This window comes from Cervus canadensis, chromosome 16 (genome assembly GCF_019320065.1).
Source record: "Cervus canadensis isolate Bull #8, Minnesota chromosome 16, ASM1932006v1, whole genome shotgun sequence".
Taxonomy (NCBI): domain Eukaryota; kingdom Metazoa; phylum Chordata; class Mammalia; order Artiodactyla; family Cervidae; genus Cervus; species Cervus canadensis.
The window spans coordinates 9,669,527-9,689,785 of NC_057401.1; the positions used below are offsets into that span (position 1 = coordinate 9,669,527).

A 20,259-nucleotide genomic window follows, 5' to 3' on the forward strand; every position below is an offset into this window, starting at 1 on the left:
AGTATACTGAAATAACAAGAAATGACTTAATTTTGTCATCTGTGCCTTTTTAACACACTTATGTTGGTGCCTTATAGGCTTAATGATGACTGTAGTAACACAGCATGCAGCGACTAAACTGAACATTTTGATCTTCCATGGAGGTGTGTTTGTATTTATCGTGAATATAAAAAATCAAAAGCTTAAATTCTTAAAGATGTGGTTACTGCCGTTCATCACATCAATATTTAAAGTATTTTATTTTTAGTTTATAACTTTTAATTCCCTGAAAGTTCAGAAACAACGTTGAGAACCAGTGAGCAGAAGCTGCAATAAGGAACACCTCTGGCTCACTGCATACAAGAATTTCTTAATTTGAACTGACTGCAATGGGAAATTACAGGGATAGGACAGAGGTAATAAGATCCTCATAACCGCAGATGTTCCAAGGGAAGCTGGATGTTTACAATGCATGCAGTAAATAGAGAAGGGATTTATGCAGCCTGGAGAAAGATGTACTTGGTAACCTCTTAAGCAGCATCTTCAACTACCTATGACAGAATAGTACACCTTCTTACAAATATCGCTGGGAATCCACCCCAGCAAAGCCACTCCCCTCAGAAGCCTGGTGGTGTGATTCCTTCACATGAGCTCAGAATGCTATAAACAATGAGATTTGCACCAAACATCGCAATTTATGAAGCTTTCCCTCACACCTAACCCTGCCAAGCGCTTTGAGAAAGGCAAGGGTGATAACAGTTCTGCTTTTCAGGTGTGGACCTCAAGGCTCAGAGGTTGGTAACTCTATTGAGGCCACACAGATGGTCACAAGCTAGAACCCAGAGCCACAAGTACCAAACTTGCGCCCTGCCTTAGGGAAAGAGAGTCACTCTCCAAACTGCTGCCCTAGATAGATGCTTCTATGCGGCTTCATAGACGGAAATTCTCCTCCTCCTTCTCCACACGCTCCCACACACCCTTCTTCCCTATGAGGCAGTTCGGGGTCATTCAGTCTCCGCTCCCAGCCGCCAAAGCCCCTCCCGCTGCCTTGCTTCCCAGGTGGCGGGTCCCCGCCTCAGCTCCGGGAAAACCTCTACCACTGACTTACCTGTCCTGCAGAGCTCTGCTCTGCCGGAAGTTCAGCTCAATCCGCTCTAAGTGCTCCGCCGAAGTCCTTCCGCCGCGCGCGGTGGCGACGCGCAAACGTTCCGGTTGCTGGGAGTGGCGCTTGCTGGAGCCGGGCGCTCACTGGCCGGGCAACCTTGTACTGACTTTGGGTGCCGGAAGGGCCTCCTGCGCCCTTCTCGCTATTCACGAAGAGGAGGGGAGAGTGGTGGCCATTCGCTGTTGGAAAATCGGAGGCCTGGTAGCCGTCCAACAGGATCTGAGGACTGGATGACCACAGCGGCAGTCTCAGCTGAGCCAACTTGCAGTGCCGCGGTTTTCCGGAACGTCTCTGCTGCCCGCGCTAAAAGCCACAAATATTTATTGAGCACTTACTTTGGGGCTGATACAGTTCTAAGTACTGAGGAAATAGCAGTGAAAAACTGATAAAAATCCGTGCCCTCATGACGTTGTGAAGAAAAACATACTGTATCAAATGGTGATCGTGCCATAGAGAAAAATGAAGCAAGGAAGAGGAAAGTGAAAGTGTTATCGCTCGGTAGTGTCCTACTCTTTCCGACCCCATGGATTGTAGACCGCCAAGCTCCTCTGTCCATGGAATTCTCCAGGCAAGAATACTGTAGTGGGTAGCCATTGCCTTCTCCGGGGGCTCTTCCCTATCCAGGGATCCAACCCAGATCTTCCGCATTGCAGGCGGATTCTTTACCATCAAAGCCACCAGGGGAGCGGGAAAAGGTTACGGTTTAAAATAGGTGCTCAGGGAACTGCCATGCGGGAGACATGGGTTCGATCCCTGGGTCAGGAAGATTCCCTGGAGAAGGAAGTGGCAATCCACTCCAGTATTCTTGCCTGCAGAATTCCTATGGACAGAGGAACCTGGCGGGCTATAGTCCATAGGGTCGTAAAGAGTCGGACACGACTAAGCGACTAACACGGACACGGACAGGAAACTCGGGGAACTTCCCTGGTGGTCCAGCGGTTACGACTTCCACTGCAAAGGTTCCACTGCAGGGGGGCGCGGATTCCATCCCTGGTCAGGGAACTAAGATTCGGCCCATTGCGGAAGGGGAAGGGGAGGAATATTAAAACAGCGTGGTCAGAAGAGTCCTCACAGAGAAGACGGTTGAACCATGTTCAGAATGAGGGAGGAAGTTAACCACAATGATACTCAGGGAAAGATCTCCGCAGGGACAGGGAGCTGTAAGTGCAAAGGCCCTGGGGTGGAATCACACTGGTGTTTTCCAGGCGGGCATGGGGAAGAGGGGACGAGTGGTGGAGACTGAAATCAGAAGTGAAAGCCTCAAAGCACTGAAGGAGCTTTGGAGGGATGATGATGGCTTGGACTACCCATAGTATGGCAGCCCAGCCAGTGAGAAATGGCTGGAATCTTACTCTTGTCAATAGACTGGATGTGTATTATGAAAAAAGAACCAGTGACTTGAAGGTTTGTTGCTGAGCAACTGAAATGTTGGAGTTGCAGTTACTCTGAGGGCAAGGGGTTGGTAAGATCAGTTCAATTTTGGAGAAGTTGTTTGAGATATCTGCTAATACACACAGGAGAAATGGAGAGCAGCAGGAAAGAATTATGCCCAGGAAAGGAGAAAAGAACTGCAGGAGACTCTTTGGTTCCCATCACCACATGCTTCCCCTCTGCTGCCTATAGTGCTTTGTTATATAGGTGCTAAAATCTTTCCCTGTATTCTTCCCCTTTAAAAACATAAACAGAAGCCATCCTGCATAGTAGGGGAAAGAACAGACTTGAATTAAAAATCAGGCTCTGCCATACTAGTTGGTTGACCTCAAGCAAGTCACAACTCAAGTCTGATCTATAAAACGGTGTTATTTCTACCTACCCTGCAAGGGCTTACACATCATATAGTGGCAACTCCATAAGCAGCTCCTTTCATTTATCCCCAGAAGAAAAGGTCTTATTGTTTAGTTCTGTTGTTGTCATTAAAGGAAATTAGCATTACTGAAGCGACTTAGCAGCAGCAGCAGCAGTACTGATTCCCAGTGACAGTTGGCTTCCATCTTTGCCTTCCTCCACATGTTTGACTCTAAGACTCTATATACAAACTCCACCCTTTTCATTTCCGTCTTAATCTCCTCCCTCCCTCCCTCCTTTCCTTCCACAAACTCCACACTTTTCCTGTCTCTCCCTCTGTTCTGAATGGCTATTCTGTTTCAAGATGGGATACACACCTATAGGACAAACAGCTACAACCCAAGCCCCAAGCTTCTCCTTTATGTTTACTATCCAGCTGACTGGGAAGACTTTGTGGAAAACCAGGAAAAGGACAGAGGATTTGCCAATAAATTTAAATTAAAGTATATTTGTGGACAGGAGGCTGAATTATTCAAGCTTTTCACAACTGTGAAGTTCACTCTCCTCTAAAGATGTTTCAATCTCAGATCTTAGCTCAAGTAGGAATGGTATTAAGGCAAAACAAAAAAGCATAAATCCATGGCAATCTTTTGCCATTATTATGACTAACATACTATTTTGTGTACAAAGTGGTAGTAAAAAGAAATTATACAACCTAGCCAAATGTTTCAATTTGTAAAACTAAGGAGCAACTTTAAATAATGGAACAATCTGTTCTCTGCCCATGGGTGGCTGGACACAATCCACAGAGTTAGGAAATTTGTAAATGATTCAGCCAGTGGATCAAGCTGAAATTCAAAGTGTACAAAGACTGGGAGAGGTGAAATCTGCCTACTGCAATACCTTTAGATGGAACCTCAATCATTCAGACTCATTAAAAACCTCCAGAATTGCTTATGAGTATCTAACAATCTTTATCTTGATGTTAACTCTATACCATCTTTTAAAGCATTTGTTCGTTACCTGTGAATGATCACAATGCCAAACCTAACGCAGTTATCTGCCTAAAATTAAAAAGAATTTACACTGTAGAGCTGTACTCAGCACACACCAAGTGTGCAGGATGGGGATGATACATGTACATGTACTTTTAAAACCGAGTTTACTTTCAAAAACTTGTTTAAAGTTTCACCATTTGGCTTTGGAAAATAGGTGTAACTGGCCATATTTATTATTTACTTTTTGACAAGGACTGTTTTAAGTCACACATTAACTACCTTCATAACAACCATGATTTAGATACAAGTATCTTTTGTACATACAAGCAAACTAGGTATAGGAAGGCTAAGTAATTTGTCCAAAGTCACCTGGCAACTCAATGGACATAAGTTTGAGCAAACTCCGGGAGGTAGTGAAGGACAGGGAAGCCTGGCGTGCTGCATGGGGTTGCAAAGAGTTGGACACAATTTAGCGGCTGAACAACAGCAAAGCAACAATAATAGGACAACATATGCAGGAACAGCAAGCGGTCCTGTGGCAGCAACTGGAATTTGGGGGAGACACCCTTCCATGTTTTGCAGTCACAAAAATCATCCTAGTTGTGTGTCCATGTTCTAACTCCAAAGTGGGGTTATTTTCACGCATTTTCTAAAAACTACCCAAGTTACTTAGGTATTTTTGTTTATGAAAACTATTCACAGTAGAAAAAGATGTCGTATATGTCCTTCATCTAATTTATTAAAACCATGAGCTGCCAGCATATTCAGTTTAGATTCCTCCAGCTGAGCCTTTGAAAATTTCCAGATGTACAGCTGGATTTAGAAAAGGCAGAGGAACCAGAGATCAAATTGCCAACATCTGCTGGATCACAGAAAAAGCAAGAGAATTTCAGAAAAACATCTACTTCTGCTTCATTGACTACACTAAAGCCTTTGACTGTGTGGATCACAAGAAATTGTGGAAAACTCTTAAAAAGATGGGAATACCAGATCACTTTGACCTGTCTCCTAGGAAACCTGTGTGCAGGCCAAGAAGCAATAGTTAGAACTGGACGTGGAACAATGGACCAGTTCAAAATTGGGAAAGGAGTACGTCAAGGCTGTATATTGTCACCCTGCTTATTTAACTTCTATGCAGAGTACATCATGTGAAATGCTAGGCTGAATGAAACACAAACTGGAATTAAGATTGCCCAGAGAAATATCAACCACCTCAGATATGCAGATGATACCACTCTAATGGCAGAAAGCAAAGAGAAACTAAAGAGCTGCTGATGAAGGTGAAAGAGGAGAATGAAAAGGCTGGCTTAAAACTCAATTCAAAAAACTAAAATCATGGAATCCGGTTCCATCACTTCATGGCAAATAGATGGAGAAAAAGTGGTAACAGTGACAGATTTTTTTTTTTTTCTTGGGCTCCAAAATTACTGTGGACAGTAACTGCAGCCACAAAATTAAGACGCTTACCCCTTGGAAGAAAAGCGACAACAAACGGAGACAACATATTAAAAAGTAGAGACATCACTTTGCTGAAACAGGTCTGTATAGTCAAAGCTATGATTTTTCCAGTAGTCACGTATGGATGTGAGAGTTAGACCATAAAGAAGGCTGAGAGCCAAAGAACTTTTGTATTGTGGTTCTGGAAAAGACTCTTGAAATTCCCTTGGACACCAAGGAGATCAAATCAGTCAATCCTCATGGAAATCAAGCTTGAATATTCATTGGAAGGACTGATGCTGAAGCTGAAGCTCCAATACTTTGGCCACCTGTTGTGAAGAGCCAACTCTTTGGAAAAGACCCTGATGCTGGCAAAGATTGAAGGCAAGAGAAGGGGACAACAGAGGATGAGATGGTTGGATGGCGTTACTGAATCAATGCACAAGTTTGAGCAAATTCTGGGAGACAGTGAAGAACAGGGAAGCCTGGTGTGCTGCAGTCCAAGGGGTCAGAGTCAGACACAAATGAGTGACTGAACAACAGATGGGAGACACTTCTATCCCAACTCTGAAGCAGGGAGATTGTCTGCTTCAACCTCAACTTAAGATCCCTGGAATCATGGTTAAAGCGGTTTTCTGCCCTGACTCTTCTTTACATAGGCATATCCATTCAGACATTCACAGATACTGCAGATCTTCTACATGAAGCACCTTATGCTAATTAAAAGTACAGATAACTGTTGAACAACGAGGGAGCTGGGGGTGCTGATCCTTCAAGCAGTCAAAAATCCACATATAACCTTACAGTTGGCCCTCTGCATTCTTGGATCATATAGTATGTGTTCAATGAAAAAAAAAATCCACACATAAATAGACCCACGCAGTTCAAACCCAAGTTGTTCAAGGGTCAAGTATAAAATGCACTCAAATTTATAACAGGATTAATAACAACAGACAGAACAATCCAACCTTATCCAACCCACTGATTTATTAACAAAGTCAACCTAGAATGGGAATATAGAAGGTAATATTCCAACAGATCATCCCAATCCTAGTTTAGTCACTTGCTAATGAGACAATGGACCAATTAACCTATCAAATCATTAGTTTCCTTATCTGTAAAATGAGAATGAGAAATGGTTATGTCAGAAGGCTATCATAAAGATTAAATTAGATTCCATATATGTGTATACTATGCAACTGTTACTACAAATACTTAATAGTTTTATTCAAAAAATACAAAGCACATATGACAAAATATTAACACTTGTTATTTCTGGGTGGTGGGTTTAAATGTTCATAGTTTTCTGGGTTTCTTTAAATTTTTCAAAATAAAAAGAAATTAAAACATTAATCTTATCTACTTGTAATCCAGAATCACACATGTAAGGGAATCACTGATGAGAGTGTGAATTCTCATCAGATAAACCATGTGTTTTTTCAACAAAATCTTTGGAACAGTGGTTTATAGCAGAAAGCAGAATGCAAACATAACCACAGAAGATCAGAGATGGAAGAGATCTCTGCACTCTAATCTAAACCTCCATTTTTCAGACTAGAAAACTGCCTGAGTAGTTTTTCAAAATTATATCCCACTGGTTAATGCCAATCCCCCAGGGGAATTCCCTGGCAGTCCTGTGGTTAGGAGAGCTTCCCTGGAGGCTCAGTCGGTAAAGAATCCACCTGCAATGCAGGAAACCTGGGTTCAATCCCTGGATCGGGAAGATGCCCTGGAGAAGGGCATGGCAACCCACTTCTGTATTCTTGCCTGGGAGATCCCATGGACTGAGGGACCTGGCAGGCTACAGTCCATAGAGTCGAAAAGACTTGGACACGACTTAACAACTAAACCACCACCACCACCACTGGTTAGGACTACGCACTTCCCCTGCAGGGGGCACAGGTTCTACCCTTGGTTGGGAAAGCCAACACTCCCCTCCATCCTGATCCTGACTCCTGGAGTGGTCAATAGTGTAAGTACCACATTTGAAAAACGATTTTTTAAACTTTCAAAGTCCAATTTTATGGCACAATTTTATAACACAAACTCATGCTACTTGATTTTTCTGCATTCAGCTGAATAGTTTTGTTTCACCACAACACTGGCTAAACGTGCCTTCATAAACTAAATATGCTGACTTCCTAGAATAAAGAGTTTAAATTTTAACACACACAAAAAAATCTATTAAGTTGCTAAAGAGAGTCCTTACTATTTGGAGAGTCCTTACTATTTGGCATGACTCCAAAAGGCATGAAAAACAAATTATTACCTTCCGTAGTAAGCATGTGCAATACACAGAAAATTAAGAATTTTTTCAACTTGAAGAACTGAGTCAGTGTTACAATGGAAACCTTATTTAAAAGTTTATCTTTGGAAAATGATTCAGACTAATATATTAAAAACAATATATTTAAATGAGAGTTCTAAACTGAGGGGATAATCACAGTCAATTTGGTTAGCTAAATATCCAGTATTATCAGCTAATTTTACTTTACCAGGAAAATTCTTAATTAAAAAAAATGCTGAGAATTAAAGGGCACCATTTGAAATAAATTGGTGCTTTACGATATTGGATTCCATTTCCAGACAAGTCAGCCTTCTGTTTGCCAAAGGATTTAGGATACTACCAACCAGCACAGCACCCAAAATAATTTAAAACAACAACAGATACAACTTCCGAGTATAGTTTTCCACAGCTTAATATTAACAGCACTAATGATGTCAAAAAGGTACATTACGGAAAGAAAACACCAGGTTTAATAATTATAAAATATGTACAAACTTGAACATTCCCAAAAGATACAGTTCAAGTCAGAATTGAATTATAAATGTAATTGGATGCTTTGATAAAAAGGAAACACCTAGTTGGCTTTAAAAAAGTATGTAAACCATAAAAGATAAAAAGCTTTTAAAAATACACAACAAAATTCTAACCAGTAGGTTTAAACTTTGATTTTTCAAAAGTAAACATAAAAAATAAAATTTGAACAATCTTCAAATTTCATACATTTGTTACATTTACATGATCTTTATTACCAGGATAACATGAAATAAAAAGTTCTTAAGCATTTATACACAGGGGAAAAAAAAAAAAATCAATAGAGAGGTTGGTAGAATTCAGTATTCATAGTAGCTAAAATAGGAAAAGGTTGGGGACTTTATCAACAGAGTCATAAAACAGACTTAACCAAAACTGCAAGCTAGCCAACAAGCAGTTTCACTTCAGACTTTATTGCAAGGGCCCATTTCCTTATCTGAAAATGAATGATTATTTATTTATAAGTAACAGTTATCTGAAGGGAGAATTCAGGGAGGATTAAACTACCCCCTACAAGACCCAATGAGCACACACTTAGGTATGAAGACCTGATTGCCCAGGATGTGAAAGTTCACAGCACAGTCCACTCCAGGGCCTTCCTGAAAAGTTTAAAAACCTCAAATAGCAGTTCTTAACACAAGAACCAATGTTTGAAGCGTAAAATCCTTAGTTGGAGTGTTCAGCCCAGTTGATTATCAAAAGCTATTTATAAACTGCTTCAATACTGATGATATTAAAGCTACCAAAACTCTGTAATGATCACAGAGATCTGGCCTCCCGGGTTAGAGCCCAAAGTCATTTTGACTCCTGACAACATTGCAGAGATGTCAGTCAGATACTTCTTAACCTTTCCAACAATGTGGCGTCTGCCGTCTTATGTTTTCCGTCGATCATAATCTCCGACCATCTTCTTAATGTGTGACAATTTGCTCTTCAACTGTTTACAGTAATTCCTCTTACTTTTGTAATCTGCTGACTAAAAAAAAGAGGGGGAAAAGAATCGAGTAAGTTTAACAAAATAAAAATGAGTTATGTATTAGCTGCTGGGAAGGCATGGTGAACAACAGCAACAAAAAGGGAATATTAGTCATACAGAATCGCAAGGAGTGTTAAATGAACAAGGCATCTGGCAGCGTCTCTAACCACATGAGCAGCTGACTCTCTCTGCTCAATCATATCTTCTAACACGAGTTTTACAAAGGATACACTCATTTCTAATGATTTGGAAAGTCATCAAGAAAGTGTATTGGCCTTTTTGGCTAACACATGATCTTGGAAAAAAAAAATCAGTAAAGCAAGAGACTGGTTATATGGATTGATTTAGAATAAGGAAGCTGGATAAATGGGAAATGAGACAGGAAATGTTACTATATACACCTTTAAACATTTGAATTAAAAAAACATTATCTAGCTGCATCAGGTCTTAGTTGTGGCATGTGCAAGTTTTAGTTGAGGCAAGTGAACTCTTAGTTGTGGCATGTGGGATCTAGTTCCCTGACTAGGGATTGAACCTGGGCCCCCTGCATTGTAAGCTCAGAAACTTGACCACTGGACCATCAGGGAAGTCCCTGAAGTCTTGAATTTAAATTCATGAATTTCTAGGAATTCCCTAGTCGTCTAGAGGTTAGGACTCTGCGCTTTTACTGCTGAGGACCCAGGTTCAATCCCTGGTTGGGGAACTCAGATCCCACAGGCCGTGTAGTGTGATCAAAAAAAAAAAAAAGACTGATGATGCCAAGTGTTGACAAGAATACGGAGCAACAGGAATCTATAAACTGGTACAAACCAGGGACACTGCTGACAAGGCTGGATCCCCATTGCTCAATGATCCTCCAATTTCATGCCTATGTATATACCTAGCAAATGTGTGCCCATGTGCATAGATACTTTTAAAAATCACACACAACTTACACACTCTATGATTCCATTTGTGCCAAGTTCAAAATAGGCAATACTAATCCATGATGTTATAAATTAGGATGGTGGCTCCCTCTGAGGTAAGTGTAAATTGGATGAGCATCCAGAGGGTACCAGGAAATGTATTTCAAGGGGTGCAAGTACAAAGGTGTGTGGCTGCTTTGTGAAGGTTTGCCAAACTGTATACTTATGATCTGTGTACTTTTATGTATGTGCACTTCAACCTAAAAAAAAATTTTTTTCAATCAGTGTTGCTTGTAGCTGCAAACTGAAATTCCAGTTCCAACTTCCTTTTTTACTTGTTTTATTTTTTTTAAGTTCCAACTTCTTATAGTTTTCATCTTGCAATTATAGGGCCTTTAGTCTACAATCGTCGTATGTGTGACAAGGTATCAGAGTATCTAAAGTTCTCTAAAGGTATCCAGAGTCATTCTAAAGGTTAAATGAAAGACACATACTAGAAAAGGTCTTCCTAAAAGAATCTTACAATCTAGGATACTTACTGCCTTAACTTGTTTCAGTCTATTGTACTCGTCGGCAGCAGCCTATTAATAAGAAACAAAGGAATGTGTTTAGTGGGGCATTTTCTCTTTCAAAAGTAACACTCCTGATGTTATACTTTGGAGCAAAAACTATCAGCTTATGACAAGAATATAAGGAGTTAAAATAAAGAAGTCTTAAAAGTTCTCAAAACCCTTATGGTCAGTGGGAGGGCCTGAAGGAATCCAGTTACGGGAAATTTATGACATTAAGATGCCTCTCACGTTGCGTTCACACCAGCAGGTAACTCCCTGTTCTGTGACTCTCATCTCTCCCCATGCCAGTCCACACACCACGTGGACCCCATAAAGCACAGCTCTGATCCCATTACCATAATAAAATTGATATAAGCACCCCATTAAATTCTCTACTGATCTAGTCTCCTATCATTCCAGTGCCCCTCACTTGTAATTCCTTAAAAGAAAATTAAGCACATTAATGCTTTCAGATTTCCATTGTGTTCCCCTTATAGCTGTACTCATGAGGTTCTCATGTACCTCCCCTGCTGTCTGGAGAATCTGCCAGTTACCTCTCAGTGAAGCCTCCCCTCAACTCTCCAGGCTTTCAGCAGACTTTATTCCTTCTCGGAGCACTTAGTTACAGTACTATCTATACATACTGTAAATATGACGTTAGTACCACTGTTTAACTTGTTAGGTGTCAGTTTCTCTTTTTTTAACATGAGCTCTTCGAGGGTAGAAACATGATTTACCTTTCTAACCTCAGCACTTCTACATCAAGCACACAGTAACAGTGAATAAGCATTAAATGGATTGAGGAAGGTTTACAGTACCATAGAGAAGACATAAAAGAAAGCAATAAATAAACTACATAAAAAGCAAATACTTCAAAACCAGAAAGCAGATCACCACAATTAAAAATGGCAAAAGGTATTTCATAAAAGGACTATGAAGTTCCAATAAGTACATGATGTGATTTAAAAAGAAAAGTTTAAATACTGGTATGTAAGACACAAGGCAGTCATTTTTCAGGCATAAAATGTTAGTGAGATGTGGGTCACAGAAGCCCTCTAGAGCACTACTAGGGGGGAATACAGTTGATATCATCTTGCTGGAGGGTAGTTTTGCAACAAAAGTTTACACGTACATAACCTCTCACTCAGTAATTCCACATACTGGAATTCGTCCCAGCAGATAAGCAGGTAAGTGCACAAGGCTGAAGAGGCTCACCAGTGTAGGTTCACTAGCAGGAGCAGGTGGGGGGAATGGGGAGGGAGACATACTTAAAAGTCTATTCATAGAGAATGACTATTAAGTACATTATGGTACAATCACGAAATTGAAAATAACAAAGTTATTTTTTAACACATATTTTCTCAGCAAGTACATCTTTATTATTGATAAAGACTCATTAAAAAAAATTAAGCACATTAATGCTTTTCAGATTTCCATTGTGTTCCATAAACTGCTGTTGATAATCATAAACTGCTATTGAATAAAACAGCAGAATATAAGTAATGTCAGAAAATATTTAAAAAGAGAAACCTTCACAACGATGGGAGTAGGTCAAAGAAACACCAGAGGCGACTGAAAGAGCTCCCAGTGGTCCTCGCTAAAGCAGCTCGAGCAACACAACTAAGCAATGCTGGATTGTAAGCTAAAGTTTAGAACAGATATCCCCGCGTCTACACTGATATAAATGATTAAGCAAATGGAAGTGACAAATTTCCTGTGCAGACAAATTCCAAATAACTTGTGTAGGTATACTGCCTTTAAAGAGATGGAGCATAATTCCCTGATTTCTTAGGTGTGATCTATGCAGAGTGACTTCCTTCCAAAGAGGATAACACAGAGAGGAGGCTTAAGAAGTAGGGTGATCAAAGGGAAACATAAAGACAAGCCACAAACTACTACTGAGTAAAAAAAAAAAAAAAAGCAGGAAGGACACAAGTAAAACTTATGATTCTTTATCAAAGATTACTTCTAGGTACACTTCTGTATGGAGGGGACATTTTAACAACTAATATTTTGGTTGAAAAAATTTAAGGCAATCTATTTTTCTGTATACCATTCTGTATTATTTGAAATTTTTTTTTTTACAGAAAGAGTGAACTCTTTTTTTTACAGAAATAGTAAACTCTTTTCTGTTTATAAATAGAAAAAGTAAGATAACTATTTTCTTTTAAACAGGAAGGGATATATGTACAGATTATTTTTTTTATAAATCTTAACTACATTAGTACACTCTTCCATTTCAAAAAGACTTGGAAGACTTGATTTCAATTACTATTCAATGAAATTAGTTTGGTAATTACTAGCAAAATCTGTATCGATACTAGTATAAAGGATAATGTAGCTCCATAGACTAGAATAAAATTCTATGTAATATCTAATTATCAGGTTTGAATTTACCATGTACTCTTCACTTTCTTCTCTATAGTCATCCAGTTCTTTATCCAGACGAGAGAGTTCCTTATTGACCTCATCAAGTTCTGCTTGTAGGCTCTTGTATTCCTGCAGGCCAGTGTCAAAACTTCTCTTGTAGAGTTGTCTTTGTTGATCTGAAGTGATAGGTGGATATTCCCTAAAAATTCAGAGAGAAAATGATTTCTTGTATATTCTTAGCAGACTTAAGTTCCACAAAGATAATAAAGCTGGTGGCATGTGGAGGGTAACATTCTCTTGGTTTTCTTTTTGTTGTTATTGCTTATGGGTAGAGAAAGGTGGAATACAAAGAAGTTCTTTTAAGAATGATTATGCTTCTTACACTGATGCTCATGTGTTGTTTTTTTTAAAACTCTGCTTATTGATTTTTAGAAATAAGTGTTGAAAATCATTTATGAAATTTCAGGGTGGTCTTAGGAACTCATTTGTTCTGAATACACACCACCACAGGAGAACAGACACCTACATTTAAAGTCGAAACTGGAATTATGAATACAAAGGATATTTTCATCACTTCAGTGGCAGAGCAGCTGACTGGCAGGTAGCTGTTTTCTGCTACCATCTGTAGTTTTCAGATGGTTTTGAGCATTTTTTTGGTGGGAAAATGGGAGGGCGGGTCTTGTTTTTCGTTAACGGAAATCATTTTGATTGTAAAAGCAGACATTAAAAGGTACATGTATGAAAATGCATGCTCACTGTAAAAATAATCTGGCAATGTGTTAAACTATGAAAAAAATCCTGAAATTCTTATCACTTGTATCTTTCAATATGCTGGCTATTCCTTACATATGATGGTGATGCTGTTAACCACCCATAATCTACTGAGGAAATATTCTGAGTTGTTCCACAAGACTAAGGAGCTTCATAGCAATATGGAATTTTAAATGTTCTATCTAAGACAATCTAAGTATCTTCATTTTAAAGAGGGGAGAAATTAAATGATTTGCTCAGAAGGGAAACAAGTATTCAGAATTTCTGAAAGTTTGCATTTAAATCTTGCACGATACAAGATAGGCAAACATTTTATAGATAGGTGGCTAAATGAGACCAAAACTCTGGAGGGGCAAGGTAGGATGAAATACGAGAGCCACCAGTAAGTAAGGGATTTCTAGCTCTATTTGCCCTATCCATCCCTCCTAACAGCTTGAGAAGCAATGTTTTGATTCACCACAATTCACAAAGCAAACATTTCTGATTTGTGTCCCAGTCTTCAGAATACTTCGGCCAAAAGGCTATAGGTCATACCCAAGTACAACTGGCGATCAATGCTGGATTATTACCAAACCACTGACACAAAAAGTAACTTAACCACAACACTAAATTGTTAACTCAATTGTTTACAAATCTGTTTGCCAAAGTCCCTTGGATTAAACTTCTAAAAGAATCTCTGGTCTCATCATGAAAGCTTAACTTAAAAGTAAACATCAAAAGAAAGAGCCATAACACTGCTCTGGAATTTTCTAATTAATAAAACAAAGTTCCCCTATATGTGTATTTTACTTATTTGACAAACCTTTCTTGGGTGGCTGTTAATAAAAGTATACAACACTGGCCAAGTTTGTCATTTTGCGGGAGCGCATGCCAAGTGTTTTAAAGATAAACATATTCCCTTCAGGTCAATCTTTACTACAAAAGGGTACTAAAGGGGAAAAAATGTAACAAAAACCTGTCTCCAGCCCTGGTTGGCAAAAAATGAGGTTACACCATCCACCCTAGGCAAGGAGGCACCACCACCAAAACCATGGGATTGTGCAGGGGGTTCCAGCGAGAGATGCTCGGGTACCTGACCCAGTCGTCCTCCAGCTCATCGCAGGACTCGCCTCCCGTCGTGTAGTCCGTTTCATAGTGGTCTTGCTCTGCCCGCCTTGACTTCCCTGCTCTGCCCTTCGCGGGAGCCCTTTTTGAAAGCGTCTCCAAGTTACCACTGCTGCTGTAGTGAGGCTGCCGGAAGTCCTCCACAGGTGACGTCAATGGCAGCTCCTGAGCCACTTCCGGCACCCTACCGAAACAGGGATCATCCGTCGGGGAGCGCTACCGCCCTGTCAGAGCACTGCGACCACAGGGCGGCGGCGCCCGCGCCGGAGCAGCCCCAGCTTGGCGCGGCTCCTCTAATCCCCACGAGCCCCTTTAAGGCTCCCATGTAAGGGGAGCTGTTAGTCAACCTTCTATGTAAAACAGATGTCAGATTTCACTTTAGGAAATTCCCACAGATCTGGAAGAGGTGTTGACCTGACCTGTGCCCAGGACACACTCCACAAGAGGCTGTTAGGAAGGTAACAATCGCGTCTCTTTTCTACAGGTTCTTCCAGTTCCATGGAATGCTGAGTGCGGAGAGGAATGCACATCTGTATCTCCCTTGAGGGCCAACTCCCAGAGATAAGCTCTCCGCAATACTAATTTTAGACTCCTTTATATCACTTCTCTTTTCAACATACAATGATGAAAAATGAAACAAATTGAAAATTTAAACTAAAAAAACTAAAAGCAAAGAACCTAAAAAGCATTTTATATTGTAATAAATGAAAGGGCTTATTAACACCTATTTTTTTTTAACTTTTTATTTCATACTGGAAAATAGCTGATTAACAATGTGATAGTTTCCAGTGGACAGCAAACAGGCTCAGCCAAGACCTCTTTAAACTGCACTGTTAAGCAATTTAAGCCTCGAAGGCTTGCACTGAAGCCTTGAAGAACGATTGAAATGGAAGAGTTACCATTACACTTATTTTTCTAACGCCAATTATTTAATATTGCATCAGATTTTTAATCGCATAAACTATTTCTGCCACAAGCACAAAAAACAAAGCCTAACATGGAATAAAAGACCAAGAGCTGTGGCAACTCTCGACCACTTCTGAGTCACAGAAATGCAAAGCTGCACTTTCCCCTGCAGCAGAGCTGGAGAAGGGCAAGAGGAGAAACAAGGTACCTGAGACTTTCCGTCATCAGCCTTGCTATTCAAGTCAACTAGTTAAAAGAAGGATTTTCTTTGTTATTGCTGTCAACTTACAGAAACTGTCATCTTGAGTTTTATCCACAAGGTGGACTGCTTTCTAGGTGATCCAAAACTGCTTGGTTCTGTTGCCAAAGTCTTCTAATCTCACTTACTAATTTCCTGTAGATGCCTAAAGCTTTGGTGAGGGTCAGGGGGTAGTTGGAGGTGGTCGTGGTATTGAGTTTTTCTTTCTAAATTCTACCCAGGTTAACATGGCTTTAAGTGCTCTGTTAACACTACCTCTAAAGGAAGGAAAATGTGACTTTCTCTGTGAGTGAATGATTAACGAGTTCCTAGACACTCTGCCAGCTACTATGCTTCTAGCTTTGAGGTGGCAAACAAAACCTTTAGAATGCAGTGGGTTTGTCTGAGGGGTTGGGAGATAGTGGGGGTGGGGGGACGCTAAAGGGCAAAAGAAATTGGAAAAAAAGAGAAAATTGTAAGGCAGGCCTCCTCCCATAATTTTATATTAGATATTGATACTGTAAATCTTCATCTTAGAAGTCTTCCATCTCCCCTCTTCCTACACCCTTTCAAACACTAAATAGTAACTTGATAGAGCACAAAAGCTAAAAACAAAATGCCTGGCAAGAAAAGTAGTATATATAAATTTAAGAGTTAGGGAATGGGTACACTCTTAGTCATCTACAAACCCGCTTTTAGACACAAGTCCAATTAGGTCAAAAATCTGCACAACCCAGAAACAAACACCTGTATACTTTCCTTAGTATCTGACTCAGTCCCCTGGGTGTGGAAATCTGCTCTTTTGTTTTTTACTTTCTTCTTTTTTACACTTGTTTCATTCTCTCTCTCTCACACACACATGCCTTTCCTGCTCTATCTCACCCCGAGAGTGTAGTTATTGTGCACTTTTTTCCACTCATGTTAAACTGCAACCTCCATGGGAACACGAACTCCATATTGCCAGGAGTACCTGGCCCAGTATATGGTAGAGGTTCAAGCTAATTACTAAATTGAAAAGACATTCACAAGAATTCTCTTTTCTGAGGACACCCAGTATCCAGGAGAGAGAGAAACAAAATGCTTGATCGCATCATTGCCATGACTGTAGGAATGATGTCCATAATATATATGGTATTTTAAAACCACCATATATCATTGAGGGTACTATCCAAGCCTTGTCAACCAGACAATTTCATCTTCCTGGACCCAAAAAGGGCCAATCAGAATGTTTTCACTAGGATTTGACATGTAAGTTTTGGCAAAGGAGATTTCACTCTGAATTCAGTGGGATAAGATCAGGGCAGCCTGGGGAATGTGCATGGCCAGCCTGCTACAAAGGAAGTTGTAGTGAGAATAAAACTAGTAAAGCAACACGAGCCCTGACATTTTTTGAGTCCCTGGATCATGCTATGCCTGAAGTTGGCACCATCTCTGGGCCTCATGGGAACCATCAAATTCCTACAACTTGCATAAATGTCCTAAGAGATTATCCTCACTTCAGTTCAGTTCAGTCGCTCAGTTGTGTCCGACTTTTTGCGACCCCATGAACTGCAGCACGCCAGGCCTTGTCCATCAGCAACTCCCAGAGTCTACCCAAACTCATGTCCATTGAGTCGGTGATGCCATCCAACCATCTCATCCTCTGTCATCCCCTTCTCCTGCCCTCACTCTTTCCCAGCATCAGGGTCTTTTCAAATGAGTCAGGTGGCCAGAGTACTAGAGTTTCAGCTTCAACAGCAGTCCTTTCAATGAACACCCAGGACTGAGTATCCTACCAGCCTAAATAGTGCTACCAGACAATGATCTCATTTGGCACTCCAAGATGTCAGCCTGCCTTGAAATCTCTGCATTGCATCAACACTCTACTTCTTTGACTTACAAAGGTTAATTCACCTTGGGTTCGATCCCTGAGTCAGGAAGATCCCCTGGGGGAAGGCATAGCAACTCCAGTATTACTGCCTGAAGAATCCCATAGACAGAGGAATCTGGTGGACTACAGTCCATGGGGTTGCAGAGAGTTGGAAGGACTGAATCGACTTAGCACACACATACCTGTCCTGGGTGTGAACAGGATAGTAGGGAGTGTACCTGCTGCTGCTGCTGCTAAGTCGCCTCAGTCGTGTCCGACTCTGTGCGACCCCATAGACGGCAGCCCACCAGGCTCCCCCGTCCCTGGGATTCTCCAGGCAAGAACACTGGAGTGGGTTGTCATTTCCTTCTCCAATGTGTGAAAGTGAGAAGTGAAAGTGAAGTCGCTCAGTTGTGTCCGACTCTTAGTGATGCCATGGACCGTAGCCTACCAGGCTCCTCCATCCATGGGATTTTCCAGGCAAAAGTGCTGGAGTGGGGTGCCATTGCCTTCTCCAGGGAGTGTACCTACTATCTCCCACATCCACTTACAAAGGGTAGAGAAGCAACTATCTTCAGCTACATTCTGCTGTTTCCTAATCCAGGATTAATTCTGTTAGAATTCTAAGGTCAGGACATTATGATGAGCAAGAAGAATCAGACGCTAAAGTAATCACCGTATGATTCCATTTTATAAGAATTCCGATGTGGTGACAGGTATCAAAATAGTGGTGATGGGGGAAGGGGAGTATCCAGGAAGAAAAGAATATTTCAGAACACTTGAAACGCCTCTCTTGTGGTGATAGTTACTTCACACACGTGAAATCTCATTAAGCTTATATCAAGATTAGTGTTCTTTACTGAATGTATGTTATGCTTTAGGGGGAAAATATCTTAGTATTGAGGTACCTTGTTCTTAACCTGGACCTCAGACAATGTTCCCAATTCTAATTCCTTCTCTATCCACTATAATAGTGAGGAAAGGCGCCTGTGGGTTACTAAACACCTTCAAGAAACACCTGAGGAAAGGCAGGTTGTGACTTAAATGTGCATCCCCTAAGTCGTCAGGAAAATGTACACTAAATCCTCCACAGTGCTCAGTGCTCTGCCACGGACAACAGTCAACAATGCCTATGACCCCCCAGAGGCTGCAAGTTCATCACTACTACACGCTGTTGCATTCATATCCCTTAGCACCACCCCCATCCGGCCCTTCTGCAGGGTTCTAACACTAAGCATCATATTTGCATTTTCCAGCTCTTCAAAAAAGTTTCGGGGTGTATGCTGGAAGTACCAACTGGTACTGGTACAACCCTTATGGAGTACAGTTTGACTACACCCATCAAAATCATATATGCAATTTCCTTTAATCTAGCAATTCTGCTTTTAATATTTTTCCTCCAGATATATCCACAGACTTGCAAACTGATAAAGGTACAATGTGCAAGTTTATTCTCTGCTGAGGTTTGTAATAACAAAACATGGGGGAAAAGTGTGTATCAATGTGGGATTAATAAAACAGGTCTTAGTCTATCCATCTAATACAGTATTATGCTGACATAAAACAGACAAGCAAACTCTGTATACTGAAATGCACAGTCACTAAGATACACTAACAGTGCATTTAATATGTTATTACTTTTTAAAAGGAAAAAATAACCAATATAGGTACTTGGCCGGCATATTCATTTAAACAACCTCTGGAAGGACACAAAAGAAACAGGTGACACTAGCCGTTCCTGGGGAGAGGCACTAGATAGCTGGGGACAAAGGGATCCCCTTTTGCTCCTCTTAAATTTTACATCATGAATGTGCTGATTTATTTAAGAATAGGTAAGATACTTATTTATTTAAAATTTATTTTATTTTTGGTTGTGCTGGGTCTTTGTGGCTGCGTGAGGGTTTTCTTTAGCTGCAGAGAGTGAGAGCTACTTTTCATTGGGGTGCACGGGCTTCTCTTTGAAGTGACTTCTCTTGTTGCAGTTCCTAGGCTCGTGGGACCCAGGCTTAGTTGCTCCGAGGTGTGTGGGATCGAACCTGTGTCCCCTGCATTAGCAGGCGGATTCTCAACCACTGGTCCACCAGGGAAGTCCCTAAGTAAGATATTTAAATTGCTCCAAGTGAATCTGTGACAATATCTTCATTCTCATGAAAAAGGACAGCATGTGGGAATGTTGTGGAGCCCTGCAAGCCTTACAATTAATTGGGAGGCACAGCTGTTCACAAGATGCATTAGAGATATTTATTTTGTATGCATGGAAGTCACGCAAGTCATAGCTTGAAACTTTTACAAGGACTGCATCTCTACTGCGCACCTCTTCTCACAGCCTGTGATTTGGTTTTTGTCAAAATCCAAAGAGAAGAAGGAGAACAGAGAAAATGTTCTCCCTCCAAATAATTCACAACTG

General features: G+C 40.7%; 2 protein-coding genes across 11 annotated transcripts in view; both read right to left on the reverse strand.

Annotated features, from left to right (window-relative positions):
• LOC122454266 (general transcription factor IIH subunit 2) overlaps positions 1 to 1,234 on the reverse strand; it is a 39,781-nt gene extending 38,547 nt beyond the window's left edge. For all 4 annotated transcript variants that reach the window (XM_043488644.1, XM_043488642.1, XM_043488643.1 and 1 more), the window contains exon 1: positions 1,088 to 1,234. The gene's annotated coding sequence lies outside the window, so the exon portion shown is untranslated. The remainder of the gene's footprint in view (positions 1 to 1,087) is intronic.
• Positions 1,235 to 8,080: 6,846 nt separating this feature from the next.
• OCLN (occludin) overlaps positions 8,081 to 20,259 on the reverse strand; it is a 48,965-nt gene continuing 36,786 nt past the window's right edge. For 6 of the 7 annotated variants that reach the window (XM_043488633.1, XM_043488638.1, XM_043488636.1 and 3 more), the window contains exons 6-9: positions 14,828 to 15,046; positions 13,012 to 13,183; positions 10,603 to 10,644; positions 8,081 to 9,158 (exon numbers count right to left, since the gene is read on the reverse strand). In XM_043488633.1, the coding sequence (XP_043344568.1) occupies positions 9,057 to 9,158; positions 10,603 to 10,644; positions 13,012 to 13,183; positions 14,828 to 15,046 (535 nt within the window). In that variant the 3' untranslated portion in view covers positions 8,081 to 9,056. The remainder of the gene's footprint in view (positions 9,159 to 10,602; positions 10,645 to 13,011; positions 13,184 to 14,827; positions 15,047 to 20,259) is intronic. The other variant, XM_043488640.1, reaches the window with a different exon arrangement.